The 17,313-nt window shown below is 42.9% G+C and overlaps 1 protein-coding gene across 1 annotated transcript in view; it reads right to left on the reverse strand.

Annotated features, from left to right (window-relative positions):
* Nucleotides 1–17,313, reverse strand: part of RGL1 (ral guanine nucleotide dissociation stimulator like 1) — a 370,662-nt gene that overhangs the window by 71,661 nt on the left and 281,688 nt on the right. Inside the window, 2 exon segments of the mRNA XM_014586063.2 lie at nucleotides 968–1,092; nucleotides 4,847–5,031. Coding sequence (XP_014441549.2) covers nucleotides 968–1,092; nucleotides 4,847–5,031 — 310 coding nt within the window.

Here is a 17,313-nt window from a genome sequence, read left to right on the forward strand (position 1 = left end):
TATATATATATATATATATATATATACTGAAGAGAATAAGAAGTATGCAAAAGGAAAACCAATTCAACATTAGACAATAAAAGGAAGAAACAGGACAAGCCTAGTCTCCAGGTCTTTTTCTTAAAAGCAATAATGAGCGAGGTTTTCTATGTTTCTCCTACACTATTAGTTGTGGAACCAAAAAGAAAAATAAAAAAATTGTTGAACGAATCAGACTCCTGTTGTATAAGAATTCAACATATGATGTGAGGAGGTATGTATGAAGGGAAGAGCACTGGGATTTACTTTACATAGGCTCTCTGACTTAAGCATACTTATTTGTATACTTTTAGCTGGAAACTTAGCCACTTTCTATTCTGCTTTCCTAGAAACAGGAATTATAGAAGAGCTAAAATCATTGTGATAATTCCTAATAGTCCCCTTTTCTTTAACTGATAGTTACCATCCAACATTAAGCTGTGAGATGTAACTGACAGACTCAAATATACACAGCTAATGAAAACATCCAAACGTTAAAGCCCTGGAAACATAATGGAAATGAGCTCCCAGCTACAGTCACATATGGATTCAGTGGGTTTATTTTATCCTGACTTACACTTTGACCCCTTTACAATCCTCCAAATAAACAGTTCAGATCTTGAAATATTTATGAGTCCAAAGGGAGAGAAATGCTCGTGGAATGAGGGAGATTTTGTTTCACCAGGATTAGAATTCTTGTTTCCCTCTGTGCCTTGAGCTCCAAGTAAAAAGCAACTTTACCCAGAATTGCAAGAAGAGCTTAGGCCTGAATTATTCAGAAGATTGATTCAAGTCACATCTTAACTGTGACCAAACAGCACAGCTTCTCTCAAGGACTGCAAAGACTTAGTCACATTACCCGCCCATGACTGCTCTGGCCCACCAGGACCGCCACACCCCTGTTCCAAGTGGAAGCTCGTCTACTACAGCTCACAAGGGGAAGACTTACCGCGTCCATGTAGGTCAGCTGGTCTGCCACCAGGTCTTCTGAGAAGCACGTGAACTCAGCTGGGCCCCCAGCCTCCACTTCCTCTTCCTCTTCCGGGCTGAAGGAGATGGCATGAGGAAGCCCATCTGTTCACAAGGGGAGAATTGGTGATTGGTGACAGTGCAGGTGACCTTGCTTACAGAGTCAAATTGTACTCATTTCAGTTAGGAAAAAGAGGGCTAATTGTTGAGAAAACTCAAAAAGAGAACAGTGACCACAATAAATGAGAGTGAAATGGCTGTCTTGTGGGCAAAGTCAAGAGAAGCCAAATTGGTCACACCTTTGGGAGTTCCTCACCTTGGGCTCCCTTAAAGTCTCTGATCAGCCCCCAGGAATAATCCAGATAATCCCTGTATCTCAACCACACTATTCTTCATTGCCAGGTCTCTTATACCATTAGGGTAGAAGGATGGGGTATGAAGCCAGACCAGACTTTGTGAGTAAGAGGGATATGTTGGTATAGAAATGCTGATGGAGTGAGCCAGCAGGTGGCATACTGATTAAGATGTTGGAATTCCACATGGTTGGCTATGGTTCATGTCCTGGACCCAGTGGCTTGAAAATCACAACAAATAAATATTGGGTCATCAGAAAAGTTATGACATGTTTTTCTATACAAAAAGTATATCATGACTTTTCTGACAACCCAACAGATAAATAAATATTAAATAAATGCTAAAAAAGAAAGAAAGTACTACTGATAGGAGTCCTCAGAATGCTCAAAATGTTCCGTGTTGCCTTCAGTCTCCACCTAAAGTTAAGTACAGTAAACAGGAAGCAGTAGAACAGCCTTAAACTAGGGCCAGCCCAATGGTACGGTGGTCAAGATGGCTGGATAGATCCCACACGATCAACCATGTGGCTCAAAGACTAGACCTGGCAGCTTCAAATCACGCCAGGCACATGTACATACATGCCCATAATCCTAAATGGAGAAATGAAGAATGAATTCTGGTGTGACCATCTCCCATGGGGGAGTTATGTCACTCTCTGTCTCTCTACAATTTGGTGTCCTCTGGCAAGGGGATGGGGAGATAGCCTTAAACTAATGACCTGAGCTTTATTATAGACAAGATCCTTAATTATACAGGACTCTGCCTTAAGAAGTGAGAGAAAATCACTACCCAGCATACCACATGAAAAGCAGAAGGGCCTGGCACCTGAAATAGGGCCTCTAGTCTCCATCTGGAAAGTCTGAAACTAGGTGAAGACTGACTCGAGTTCCTCGCCTCCCTCCCCTGGCTTCTTTCCCAACCTCGCCTTCCTTCACACTCTACTCCTTGCTCTCCTTCCTGTCAAACTTGTGCTCAGAGAAAAAAAATCAGGTTGCATTCAGTTCTATCTTAGCAGAAATTTAAATCAGTGTGTTACTACTGCCCCAGAATGTTTATATTTTAAGCCTTTTCTCTCTTTCTTTGTCGAATAAAATACTTCCGGATATCTTGGATCAAGTTGCACTGGTTTTTTTCTTAGTTTTCTGTGGGAAAAAAGGTGCTGATAGTAGACCTTGCACTACCTCCCTACCACAGCAGCATGTGGCGCTTGTCCACTCTAGTCACAGGCACGTGACCTAAGGATGGCCCCTGACCCAGGGTTGAAGGGCCTGATGCATATGGGGTTGAGTTATGACTGGAAAAGGTCAGAGGGGATCATAGCCTGCCTCCGGGAGTCTGGGAAACAGATATGAGCTAAAGAAATCTAAAACCCCGTGATGTGGAGGGCAGTGAGCTATCCTAGTTCAAAACTTTTTCTTCATGCTACTGAGGTATTCTCTCATTCTGTGGAGGAATGTGAAATTTGGGATTCCCAAACAAAGATTCAGAATGGTCTTCTCATCTCTTACTAGCTACTATGTAAGTACAGATAAAGCATCACTAATCTAAAACTCCAAAATCCAAAGTGCTCTCAGATCCAAAGCTTTCTAGGCACTGACATGACACCACAAATGGAAAATTTCACACCAGATCCAATATGACAGACTGTAGTCAAATACTTTAATACAAAAATATTGTATATAGTTACCATCAGGCTACGTGTATAAGGTATATATATATATAAAGATAAATAAATTTCATGTTTAGACTTGAGTCCCATCTCCCAAAGATCTCACTATATATTATGCAAATCTGAAAAAAATCCCAAGTCTGAAACATCTCTGGTACCAGGCATTTCGAATACAGGATACTGAGTATGTTTATTCCGATCACCCTGCAAAGCAGAGGCTGACCCACTTCAGCCAAGGAGTGTATGTGTTAAGGCTCGATCTTTTCATTCATTCATTCAACAAACATTCATAATGGCCCAATATGAGTCTACACTGTTGCCGTGCATGAAATTACATGGTCAGTACATGGTCCTTTCTCTCTGGGGCCTAGTCTGTGCCTTCACTGTTTTTGCTTTTGACTGTCTTCCAGAGGTAAGTGAAAACTTCAAGCCCAATTTTACTTCAGAAAAACATATAGAAGAGCTTGTTGATTTTGCTGGTATGAGATGAGGCCAGATAAGCACACAGGAACCAAGCTGCTAAACTCTTCTTCGGCCAGGATTCCTGTACTCCATCAACAAAGTTTAGAGCTCTCTTGATTAAAATTTTCCAAACCTGGAAAAATTTCATTCTTGGGTATCGCCTAAGAGCTTTTCTCAAGTTCAGCCTCTGCCTCTCCCTGCTGCAGCCTGCCAAAGAGCTCAGCCTCCGTTCCTGGGTAGAAACAAGGACCGACTGGTCCCACCGGTTGGGTCCCCAATTAGGCAGGAAGCCAGGGGCACCCCCGGTGGGAAGAACGGGGCTCCAGCACAAAGCCAGGCGGCGGCAGCTGGAGGAGCGAGTCCTGGTATTCAAGCATTCCCCGCAGATGAAGTCACCCGTGACACAGAGTATTTGGCAGTCGGCGTCTAGTGATGCAACCGCATTGCCCTCCTCTGGTCCCCAGCATATGAGAATCCAGCAGGTACTGTCTGGAATCTAAGGTTATTTTCTTTGGAGCAGATGCTACTTCCTTATCTGCGAGGGGGAACCGTTTCCTTTCCCTCCGGAGGAAATCAGGCGTCACTTCAGGGAAATGCCTGTCAGGAGCTCCAAGTGGGTCAGCCGCCATGGCAACAGCCAGGGCACCCCTGGAAGCCTGTCCAAGCCTCTTTCCAATTCGCTTCAAAGCCTGATAGTTCCGAGCACCCTACGACCTGCAGTGGAAGTCCTTCCTTTGTCCCTGAAAGTAGGCAGTCATCCTTAGAATAGGAAAAAACAGCCACAGAAACTTCCTTTGATGATGAGGCCATTAGAGGCACTCAGTGACGGTGATCTGGGGTGGCAGGGGACAGATTACAGTGACGCTTTCTAGGCTGAAGGACAAACCCATTGTCCAAGCTCTCATGAGGGCAGGAACAGAACTGGATTGAAAGCCTTGCCTGCTAGATGGGGGTGGCTGTCACGGGTTCACATCTGACAGGAGGAGGAGTCTTTAGGCAGACAGTAGAAAGCAAACTCAGGTTCAGCCCAGTATATGTTGACAAGGGAAGAGGGAACCCATCGAGGAGACCCTCTTTTTCTTGGTAATAGAAATCCTAAGAAATCACTTACCTCCTCTGTTCCCATTTCTCTAGTTTCGTCATCTATCAAGTGAGGGAGTCAGACTAGATAGTGTTAAAAAGTCGCTTCTTTGCTCTAAAACCTGAAGGCTTTGTACCTCCCACTTCAGTAACTGCAAGTATTTTTACCCACGCCAGTCCTCCAGCAGCCTGCCCTTCTGAGGGTACCCAGGTTTCCTACCCATCTTGTACAGAGAGCATTTCTCCAACGTGACGGCTGGAGAATCAGAATCTAGTGAGCAAACAAGCACTCACTGTCGGGTTCCACTTCTTGCTTCTGAAACTGCTCGAGAAGATTCTGCGCCCTTCTCTCTGGGTCAGAGCCTGGCATCACCCGGCGGAGATAGTCCAGCAGCTTCTGTAGGCAAGGGAAGTGAGGCGGTTCTCGGAAGTCCTCTGCACATTGGTCCAGCCAGGCCCTCAGGATGGAAGCAATGGCACTGGAGAGAGAAATGGAGAGTCGCTACACCCAGCTGCTGTGGGCCCCAAAGCGAGCGCTGGACACGGGCCGACTTCAGGCGTGCCCAGGGAAACTTGGGCAAATGGTCGACAGATAATGCAGCCAAAAGTTCCTGGAACCACCAGTGAACTTAAAGCACTTGAAAACAAGCTGAATACACGTTATTATTTTAAATGATGGCTGGAGGAGAAGGAGGGAGACACTGACAAGATTTTTTTTTTTTTAAAAGGAACATAGACTTTGGAAAAACCCACACAGTACAGAAAAGGACAGAGGAAAAGGAGATTTTGTGAGTCTTGAACCAACTTCAAAGCAATCTGTACACAATGGGATTATGCGCTTTGCAATTCTGGACTTGCTCAAATCAGAGACCAAAAATCTACCATCCTGATACTGTAGGAAATGACGGTCGGTAGGCCAGAAATTCAGCTGCTGAAAGGAAATACCAGGGCTTAGAAAAGATAAATGCATAAATTTAATTTTACAAAGATGATCAGGGTTTCAGTAGGAACACTAAAAATTTTCTTATACAACTATCCTCTTGTTTCTCAAATTATAATGAGGAGGGGGGCCAGATGGTGGTACTGTGGTAAAACACGACACTAGGAGGCTGATCCACATGGGGAGGTTCCAGGTTCCTGTCTGGAAACCTCCCCAAGTATGCCAGGAACACACTTGGCTGTGACACAGGGCTAGCAGAGGCTGGGGGTAGATCATGGCATCAGGACTCTGGGGAAGGTGCTTGATCTCTAGCTCGTGGAGGAATAAACGAACTTAAAGCAATCACAGTGAGGAGGACATGTGTTAAATGGGAGACATAGTAAGGTAGAGAATTAGGTCTTGGAAAGACAAAGAGAAAAACCTGATAAGTAAAACCACTGTGAGGATGATTTCCTCTAATGGCTTCATGGCCACACTATCCACCATGGGAGAAACGAAGTCCCAGGACACAAAAGAGGACAGGGTTATTACATGTGCATGATCCTCCAGACATGTTACTAATGACACAAACATGCTGTCTTTGGGTTAGGGGCAGCCCTCACTCAAGGGAAGAAACAGATGGATGACAAAACAGTAAAGTGCCCTGAGTGCTATCAGCCTGTGCTTCATATTCTAAGAGGACATCACAGACATTCCTGGGTTGGGCACGGGCGGGGCTGAGTCCCTGGGAGAATACAGAGCTTTCTTCCATTAACCATCAGTTACTCCTACCCAGTAGGTAAGAGGCATATTCATTGATGATGGCTTGAGAAGGTGACATGGATTGCAAATTAATTAGTGCATGTTTTATTTGTTTGTTAAGTTTACTTCTTGAAAGAGAGCATGAGAGGCACTCCCAACAGGGTCCCCACACTGTGATCCACCCCCAGCTGGCCTGGATCACGGCCCCATATGTGCATGCCCAGCATGCTCAGGGAGGTCTCAGGACATGAACCCATGATCCGTCCCATGTGGGTCCAGCTGTGTTACTATTGCACCATCACCTGGCCCCCACAATGCATGTCTTATTGATAGAGATACAATATCTTGTTTTAGTTGAAGACTAAACAGGCAAAAAAAAAAAAAAAAAAGGGTTTTTTTGAGAGGTTTTTGTTATAGGGCACATGCACTCGCCAGAGAGACAGAGAGTGACAGAAAGACAGAAAGCGAGAAATCATCCCCCCAAGGGGGATGCAGGCCAACATTTTTCATCCAAAAAATACTTTCAGGAAATTTAAAAATTATTGTCATCACCTAGTTTTGCTTCAAACAAATTGTCTATTTAATGAACAAACTATAACTATACTAAAAGTTGTTATTATCCTTATAAATGAAACTGCAGGCTCTTCACAGGTGTTTCTAACTTTCACAGCCACATTTCAGATCAAGGAGGTGGCCTCTGACTGAGGCACAAATATAACTAAGGTCAGTTCAGCACTTCACTTTTGGAATGGAAGTAGCAGCAGAGGGCAAATGTGCTGCATGTCCCCGTTAGTGAGCCAGTGTACTTCACCAGTGTACATCCCAGTCCACTGAGCGGACATGAAGGCACTGGACTAGAATACCCCATTATCTACATTAAAGCAGATGACACAAAACTCCAAACAAAAAGTCATAGAAACCATTCAAAACCTTCCAAATCCCAAATAAAACTGTAAACAAAAGGTTCATTTCCTTCTAGAAAGCTAGAAGAAATTAATTGGGCTCTGGGATGAACTAAAAATATGAGTCAAATAAAATCAATTGACTTAAATTTAATCCATTTGTTTTTTGAAGCTTATTGAATTTCAGTTATTTATATTTTACATGAACAAGAGAGAGAGACAAAGAAACAGGAATCCCAGTAGTACTGATGCCATAATCCATCCCTAGTCTTGGGCAAGCATGTCGCTGGTATACTCAGAGAGGTCTCTGGACTTGAACCAGGTCCTTTCCCATGTGAGACTGCCTCACAGAGCTTCATGTTTTACTGTACTGCCACTATCTGGCAAGTGGACTTTTATTTTTTGAGGGCTCATACACAGCATTCATTATTTCTCCTTGCTTCTCCAAAACTAAAAATCACAAATTTAAAAAGAAAATGATGACACGACATTCTAATACTTTTTTTATATAATAGATACGATTTTTAAGGAGTAATTTTCCTCTTTCTCTGACCTGCACTGAGCTCAGAACTGTGGTGGGCACACAGGAGGAGTGACCAGCTGGCAGTACACAGACCCTGACCCCTGCGTCAACAGGCTGGCTATCACAGAACAGCAGTTTTGCACCTCTCAAAAGAGGGCTAAGTTAACCTCACAGTTACTACTATTTTCAATATTTCTTAATATTTCAGTAAGAAGATGAGCCTGACATAAAACAAATATGGAGTAGTGAGCATGCATATCACACAAAAAAGTCAAAAAGAGCATCTTCTAACAATGAGACAATCTAATGACCGCTTAGCATTTCACAGAAATCCACAATTACAGGTAAAAGCCAATGATATTAACATGTCATTTAATCCTTAACTGCCCCTAATTATTGGGTCATCACAAAAGCCATGACATATTTTTCTGGTTTTTCTATGCAAAAATGCGTCATGACTTTTCTGATGACCCAATAATTTCAAAATTATAAAACTCAATACTTGTTGCCAAGAAGTAAATCTTAAGACTATACATAAACCAAAAAAGCAAAATACCTATTTTCTCTTCATTCTAAACCCATTCCCATGACCTTTTGTTACCAGCTTAAAGTATGTCCTTCTAGACCTTTTGATGAGTATGTATATGTATTTCAGTATACACCTGTACATTTAAGTTAGCATGGGTTTTCTTTTTTTTTTAATTATTTAATTTTATTTATCATTATTTATTTTTTAATTTGCTATAGGGCACATGGGCTCACGAGTGAGAGGAAGAAAGCCACACTACCAGGTCCAGGAATCAAACCATGGTCAACCATGTGGGAGTCCACCGCCTTAACCACCAAACCACCTGCTGACCCCAGCATGAGCTCTTTCACTGAACAGAGTGTTCAGTGTTCTAGAATGTTCTAGACACTCCATTCTCTACATCTCTCTCCTGTGCCTCATGCTCACCTAGTGTTCCACTGCATGGAATCGGCATAATTCACTTAAGAAGCCTTCTACTGGTAGGCAGATATTCAAGTTATTTTCAAGTTCCCATGATTACAAGCAGCTATCGAATGGGTATCCTTTCCCCATCTCTGTACATGCATGTGAGCATTTCTATGGGGCTCACTATGCGGAGCTTCTTTCCATGGAAAGTAAAAGCCCTAGAAGGACTAGGGGAATTTGAGTAGGGACCTTAGACCAGATGGGACCTGCCCTCAGGTGCACATTCTGTCCTCCTCAGTCTGGTATTATTAACTAGCGCTGGTAATCCATTCATTTGCCCTTTGTGACAGTGACTTTCCTGCAGCTCAGCCTGAAAAGGCTTTGAAAGTTCCCTGCAAACTCAGTCTGGGAATTAGCCAGAAAAAGCAATTTCACACAAAAGAGGAATGAAGGAGGAGGAGGAGGAAGAAGAAACAGAAGGGAAAGACACACACAAACGGCACAATAAAGCGCAAGGCAGACCCCTGCCCTCCTAATCAGCAGAGTGTTTATCAGCCTGCCAGGGAGGGAGGCTTTCTGGAAAGGCCTGGACACATGCCCACAGCTCACAGTGGCTTTATGTTTGCCAGGCCTGGGAAGAAACTTTCCATTCTTGACAGATGAAGAGGCAGATACAAATGGAAAACTTCAGATTTCAAAAAGGAAAGCAATATCACTAAGTCGTGACAGGACAGCCAGGATTACTGCCGGTGGCCTCCCTGTCTTACTGTGCCTGCTCCACTCCTAAGATCTAACGTACATCCTCAGCAGAGCTGAGCACAGGGAGGTGAGCAACCTCCCTGCTATAGGGAAATGCTGGTTGGAAGTCACACACTTACAGGACAGGTGTGACTGCTGGACTAGGGAAGCCCCTTGGCTCTGTGTAGAACAAGCAAGGAATGGAGACGAGAACCTATTCCCTCATCCTGGCTGGCCCCTGTGAGCCACGGGGGCATGGACAGGGAATTTAACCCACTGCCCCTGCCCCCATCCGAAGAAGAGATATGAAAACACCTGCCTTCCTCAGCTGTTGTGATTTCCAATGACATGGTGTCCATAAAGACACTTCAAAATACCTGGAGACATACATTGTTGTTAACGTCTTATAATGACTTGACAAAAGTCATTAAAGGAAGGGACTTAAAAAGTTAAAATGGTTCAATGAAAATCAGTCAGCACTCATGGAAATCAGCCCAAGGCCCATTATCTATTTCATAAAGAATGACACGCAATATACCCCATGCTACCATGCATGTGGCTTCAGGCCTACCACAAGAAGATAATCACTATGAACAAATACAGTGCATGTATGTGCAGAGGCATGCACACGCACGCACACCCTGAGCCATCCTTCCTGGGGCAGAGCAATTAAAAAACATCGAATCATAATATTAATTGCAAGAGATGATTCTTGAAGAACTTGGGAAGACTAAGAAGTCTGAAATCATGTGGGAAGAAGATTGTGATGTAATCTAACTCAGGAAGGAGCAAAGCCAATACATGACCTCCTTTTCCAAAGTGATCTTTGGAGAGTGCAGAGTAAAACTCTCCAGTCCAAGGGGAAGTGTAAATCTGAGTAAACACACTGTGTACGTAGTTGGGGCAGAGGCCCAAATGCGACAGTACAGGGGGACATCCGAATTGTGTTTTCTACCTTGGGCGTTCTTGGCAGCATGTAAGACTGTGGTATGTGAACCTTTTCCACACTACTGCAGTGGTCTACAGTGAGGGAAGACATGCTCAGATGTCAAAGTGTGGGACTCATTAATGCAGCTTCTGAGGCTTTTCCTTCCATGAAAACAGACCCCTGGGGAGAATTAATTCACTAATAAACTAATATTTCTTGAGTGTTCTTCATTCTCCATAGTCTCAAAAACTAATTACTTATGTGATGATGCATCGCAATGGGGAATCCAGCGTGCCATGGAAGCATTTAACTTCAGAGGGAGTAGAGGTCAAGGCTTCAGGGAGGCCCTCCCTAAGGGGAAGTAAGGTTAAAGCCAAGGTCTCTTTTTTTTTTTTTTGAGAGGTTTTTCACTATAGGGCGCATGCGCTTGCCAGACAGACAGAGAGAGACATAGAGACAGAAAGCGAGAAATCACCCCCCAGGGGGGATGGTCACACCGCAATCCCTTCTCCTCCATTCTCCTGTCGGGATCTTGGGCACGCACGCACACGTGCCTGGCGTGAGTTCTAAGCCACTGGGTCCGGGACGCGAACCGCGGTCAACTACATGGGGATCCAGCGACATAGCCATTACGCTAACTGCTGGTTCCCAAAGCCAAGGTCTTAAGGATAAGGAGAATGGGACCAGGTGAGAGCACAGTGGTAATGCACCTGGACCCATACGTGAAGCCCCTGTGTTTGCATCCTGAAACCATCCTGAGCACGCCAGTTGCACTTGGACACCCGTGATCTGGGCCAGCTGAACCTGGATTAGATCATGGCGTAAGGACCCTACTGTAGATGCCTGTCTCTCTCTCATAGAATGAATGAACAAATGCGTAAGGAGGAGTCAGTGGGATGAAGACCCTGGGGCAACCACATAGGCAAGGTCCCGAGGTGAAAGAAAATAAAATACTTTTTTTTTTTAAAAAAAAAGATTTTTGCCATAGAGTGTGTACAATTGCTGGAGAGATACAGAGAAAGAAAGTGAAAATCACCCCTCAGGGAGGATGGCCATGCCACAATCCCTTCTCCTCCATTCTCCTCTCAGGATTTTGGGCACACACACACATACCTGGTGTGCTTTTCAAGCCACAGTGTTTGGGACTTGAACTGTGAAGTTGGTCATGGGGGATCCAGTGCCTTAACCACCTCACCACCTGCTGCCCCAAGAGAGAAACACTTTCTCTCCATCTGTCTCTCTCTGGTCAAATTAAAATAATAATAATAACAAATAAAATTAAATAAGTAATTATTTTTAAAAAGAAGAAGAAGAGAAGGGGAAGTGAGGGAAGGATGGAGTATGGAGACCATGGAGATGATGAGCTCGGTTTTCCTCACTGCTTTCTTAGCCAACCAGAAATCACACTTCATAACACCTGGTGAGAAAATATGAGGCCAGGCGACTGAGAGATACAGGAAATAATGCAAAACTTCTAGCCTCCCAGGGACCTTCAGGCACGCAATGCAAAGCCAAAGGGCTGAGGTGAACAGTTAGGCATCAGTTATGTTCAAACTACAGATTTGTAAATGAAAGTACAGGTTTTAGGTGAATATGTTAAATCATATTAAAATTCCATAGTTGGTAAAATACCTTAGATTTGGTAAAATATTTAATAAAAATTTTTTCTGGGTATAATGTCATCTCTCCCATGATGAATAACCTCTGAGCAAGCAATAGAACTACAATGGAAAAAGAAAAACTCTGTCCGTTAAGATCTCTTTTCCCTCCCAGAAATACATTCGAGATAATAATTTATTGTACTTAATCAACAGCAGAAGATAAGACATGGAAGAATTTTTCAAAAACAGCAAAATGTGTTTCTATTTTAGGACATTCTCCACAAACTGGATTTTCTCTTCTGCAGATAATGAAAGTGTAAGAAGATCTCTAAGGGGTGGGCCTTTCAAGCAATGCAGCTGTGGCCTTGCCAAGTTCTGAGGGTGGGACCTAATGCACTTTGCCCTTCAAGCAACAAGGCTGAATCCACCTCAACACTGACCCTGAGCCGGACCCTCCACTTTGTTCTCCTTGGCACAGCAAGGTCTCCAGGGAAGTGTTTCAGGGAAGGTTGCCAGAGAGAGGCTGCCTCTGAGACCTCCAGCTAGATGGTTTTCCTGATGGGAAAAAACAAAGGAAGGTACAGAGCTTTTTCCTCTTCTGTTCTGGAAATCCACGATGGAAACATCACCATCTAGACTTGTCAAGGTTGCCCTGCATTGCTCTCTCTACTTTCCATTGTCACATTTTGGGACTCATGGCAAACAGGGATGAGAATACTGGGAGGGGAAGTGAAAGAGGGGTTGAGGGAGGGCCAGGAAATAAATACAAACAAAGCCACCATCAGAGCTGAGCACCAGAGAGCAAGCACAAGGCAGGGCCGTGAGCAGTCAAAGACAAGAAAAAAGTTCCAGAACGAGAAGTAAGAAGGAGATAGTGAAGACACACAGATACAATACAAAAACGGGTGGGAGGGGGCCAACAGTAGGATAAGATGATCCTAATACCAGTTACCCGAAGTCAAGGTTATTTGCACACCTATCATTCCCAAAGTAAGTACTTAGGAGAAATCTTTTCAGATTGATCAGAGGAAAAGAAGTAGAGAGCCCATAGCACAGAAGTTAAGGTCTGAGTTAAATCCTCGCTTTTCCGCTATCACAGTGTGACCTTGGACCTATTCCTTAACCTCGCTGTGTCTCAGATTCCTCAGCTGTAGAATGGGAACAGAGTCACTGTGAGAATTTAAAAAGTGCCGATACCACCTAACACGGGACTACTCCTGCTAGGCAGCCAGTCAGTTCTAGCTATGATTAGCAAAAGACATTGCCACTCCCCAGATTATCTTTCAAGGACCTCAAGAATGCACAGTCCAATTCCCCACAGTTCAGAAAGAGTTTCCTGTTATAAACAGACCTCTACTGAAAACCTGCTGAGGCCTGCTATAGTTTTCACCATCTGAATGGACTTTCTGTTGGCAATGACAGATGCTACAAGGCCCCCGGAACAGGAAGCAGGTCCCATTTGGTGGGCCTGACTAATTTGGTCTTCCTTCTTCTTTCCTCACATCCTTCAACACATCTCCTTCCCCAGGAAACAAGTCTAACTTCCACATTTCTAACAGCTATTTGGGGACCTCGCTCAGGGTGTTCATTCAATAATAAAGCAAGAGTCAGGCAAAACAGCACTGACAAAAGGAAATAAGGACAAACTAAAAGATCTCAGAGTATTAACAACCTAAAACATTACTCTGAACAGAGACACCATGATCTAGCTCTTATTACTAAGAGATGCCGGTGCTTGTTTGTATTTTATTTTATTTTATTTTTTATCTATTCTTTCAGAAAGATTTTTGCTAAAAGGCATGTGTCCCCCCCAGAGACAGAGAGACAGAAAGCGAGAAATCACCCCTTGGGGGAATGGCCATGCCACAGTCCCTTCTCCTCCATTTTCCTCTCGGGATCTTGGGCATGCATACACATGCAGCTGGCATGAGTTCGAAGCCACTGGGTCCGGGACTCAAACTGTGGTCAACTATGTGAGAGTCTAGCAACATAACCAATATGCCACCTGCTGGTCCCATATTTTATTATTTTTTTAAGAGATATTTTTGCTATAGGGCACATATGCTCACCAGAGTATCAGAGAGAGAGAGACAGAAAGCGAAAAATCACCCCCCTAGCCGAGATAGCCATGCCACAATCCTTTCTCTTGTCAGTATTTTGGGCACTCCTAAATGTGTGCCCAGGATTAGTTTTAAGCCACTAGGTCAGGGGCTCAAACTGCAGTCAGCTACGTAGAAGTCCAGTGACATATCAGCACTTGTTTTTAAAAGGCAGGCCCGAGTAAAAGAGTGGGAAGCCTGGGTCAGATACCAGATCTGTCACATAACCAGTGCCTGATCTTAGTCAAAATAGGGAACTTCTCAGAAGCTTCTACCTTCATGCCTATGGAGTGAGGGAATCGCTCAGTATCTCTGTAATGAGAGAGAAGACTCAGATATACAGTGCCTAGCAGAATGTCTCACACAGAGTAGGCACACCACAGTGTAGCCAGTGGCACTGGTGTGGGTCATTTTCACTGTCTATGAGACTGTAAGGTGAATTGAGTCATTGGGTCCAGTTGTGATGTCTGCTTACCTTTTTTTAACTTTTCTTTCTTTTTCTTTAGGTTTTTGCCATAGGGTGCATGTGCTCACCAGAGAGAAACAGAGAGACACAGAGAGAGTTGGAAAGTGAAAAATCACCCTCACACCCCTAGAAGGCATGGCCATTACTCAACACCTTCTCCTCCATTCTTCTCTCAGGATTTGGGCACACACACATATATGCCCTGCATGATATTCAAGTCACTGGATCTGGGACTCAAACAGTGATCAACCATGTGGTACCATAGCCACCATGCCATCTGCTAGCTCCCTGCTTACCTTTCTTTAACATATGGAAGACCCTAAAAAAGACTAGCATGACTGAACTTCTTTTGGGATCACTGACTATTGATATTGTTTTACTCTTCCCCAATTATATTTTTAAAAGAATTATTTTAACTCTATTTATTCATTTATGTATTTTAATTTGACCAGAGAGTGAAAGAGCAAGAGAGAGAGGGAGAGTGAGAAAGCAAATCACCAGGTTTGGGACTCAAACCGCGGTCGAAGTCCAGCATGTGGGAGTCCAGCATGTGGGAGTCCAGCGCCTTTAACCACCATGTCACCTGCTGACCCCTCTTCCCCAATTATTTAAACATCAAGTTCTGCTTAGTTTTCTATCTATATCCCTTAAATGCACAATTCTGGATTTTAATGCCTTTTTAAACTCCGGTTTTATCCTCCCCTTCCCAGGCGGGAATTTCACGTACAGCTCCAGCCTGTTTTACACGGCGTACTACTTGCCCAGTTCTTCTTTGCTTTACTTTTATTTTTTAAAATATTCCTTTCCCATTATAAGTTTAAGCTCTTCTAACTTTAGAGCTTTAAATCTCGGTTTCTGTTTGTTCTCACCTCTCCTCTACCACATTCTCTCATAATCACTCAGATTAATTTCAATTGCCTTCTCAGGGTAACTAGTGCTCTGGAATAAATATTGATTGCAAATTCTTCTGGAAGGTTTTTTAATATTTTCCACTGTGAACTTTTCTAGCCAACTTCATTCAACTTATCTCCCTTTTCCTATTTATTGATTTATTTATTTTGTAGAGGGCATGTGCACTCTCAGGAGGGAGAAAGAGAGAAGGAAAGTGAAGAAACACCTTTCATGGGGAAGGTTCATGTCACAATCCCTTTTCCTTATCTCTCCTTATAGGATTTGGAGCATGGATACACACGTGTGTTTTTCAAGCCACTAGGTCTAGGACTGAAATTGTACAGGTGGCCGTGTGGGCTCCAGCTGCCTTCACCATACCACTGGCCGGGCCCAACTTCTTTTTCTTTACAGTTGATCGATGTCTTGGATTACCACTATTTGCAAGATCCTTTGCTGGGAACAAAAATTTGTTATCACTATTTACACCTTCTGGGAAGATTACAGGAACAATGTTTGTATCATCTGAATGCGTAGAGATGAAAGCAGAATGATTTCAACAACCAGAAGCACTGCTGTAGTAAAGAGTTTGAGAAAACAAAACTTGGCATTCCGGAAAGGAAATGATGATGTTTGATCAAAGGAAACGAAACAGAACCTATTTCAACATTAAACGTTTGTAAAAAGTTCATGGAAATATGTATTTTTAAAAAATGCAGGGATTTCATAATTTTGTACACCAAAATAAATTATTTTAATTACATTTTTCACCAACCTTTTGAATTACCTTCATATAAGAGTCATTAAAGAAAAGAAAGCATAATTTCCTGAGAAATTTTAAGCCTCTTTAAATACTGTGTATATATACATATATACACATAATCTTATTTAAACGAAATAGATATACACACGCACATATATATGCATAGATATATATACTCTGTAAATAAAGTTATGTGTATATATGTATATATTAGGTCATCAGGAAAGTCATGATGTATTTTTTCTGTTTCTCCTATGCAAAAATGTGTCATGGTTTTACAGATAACCTAAATATGTATATACACACACACGGAACTATACTTACACTGTAAGTACAATTCTCTGCATATATAGAGAGAAAGAAAGAAAGAAAGAAAGAAAGAAAGAAAGAAAGAAAGAAAGAAAGAAAGAAAGAAAGAAAGAAAGAAAGAAAGGAAGGAAGGAAGGAAGGAAGGAAGGAAGGAAGGAAGGAAGGAAGGAAGGAAGAAGAAAGAAAGAAAGAAAATCTCATACATTTCAGAGAATGAAGAGTCATGATGTAAAAGTTCTATGTGGTTAATTCACTTATTCACATTCTCTTCATTTCTGAATTCAACGATTATAGTAAATCCACCCTCAGGAAAGTTTCCTTTTCCTATGTGATTCAGATTTTACTATTCTCAAAAGACAGCATGTTGCCAAAAAAAAAAGGAGAAAAAGGACACAGGTGACATGCAAGTGGGCAGAGATGTTTTCTAATATCACAGGAAGTGAGTTTCCTGATTCCAAACCAGTGGCCAGTTTAAGAATCCCAGAAATAAACAAGGCACACCTTATTGTGTGCATCAGTCCAGCCCTAATAGCAGGGCTGGCTGGCACAGGGTCCAAATCCAAAAACCCTGGAAGTCAATTCTTTCCCACTGAAGACATTCTTGTACAGCCGGATACCTTCAGAGGTTCGCCATATTGTACAAAGCCTGAACTGGGCACGCTCGGGACTGGAATGACAAGTACTCTGCATGTGGGAGCCACTGCACGATCTGATACTTTTTTAAATGCATGAAGAACACTACTCAGCTGTGGTCCAAGACACTGGAAACCAATCTTTGATCTTGAATGCTTCATCTGTATTTCCACATTTTCCTTCCTTAAATTTTATGAAAGGTTGATTAGAACCACACTTAGAAATTCAGAAAAGACTACTAGCTTGATCCTTAAGAGAGTGTATAAAATATAAGGGTCACTCTGTGCTTTAAGCCA

Source organism: Tupaia chinensis, unplaced genomic scaffold (assembly GCF_000334495.1).
Source record: "Tupaia chinensis unplaced genomic scaffold, TupChi_1.0 Scaffold000112_1, whole genome shotgun sequence".
NCBI classification, from domain to species: Eukaryota; Metazoa; Chordata; class Mammalia; order Scandentia; family Tupaiidae; genus Tupaia; species Tupaia belangeri.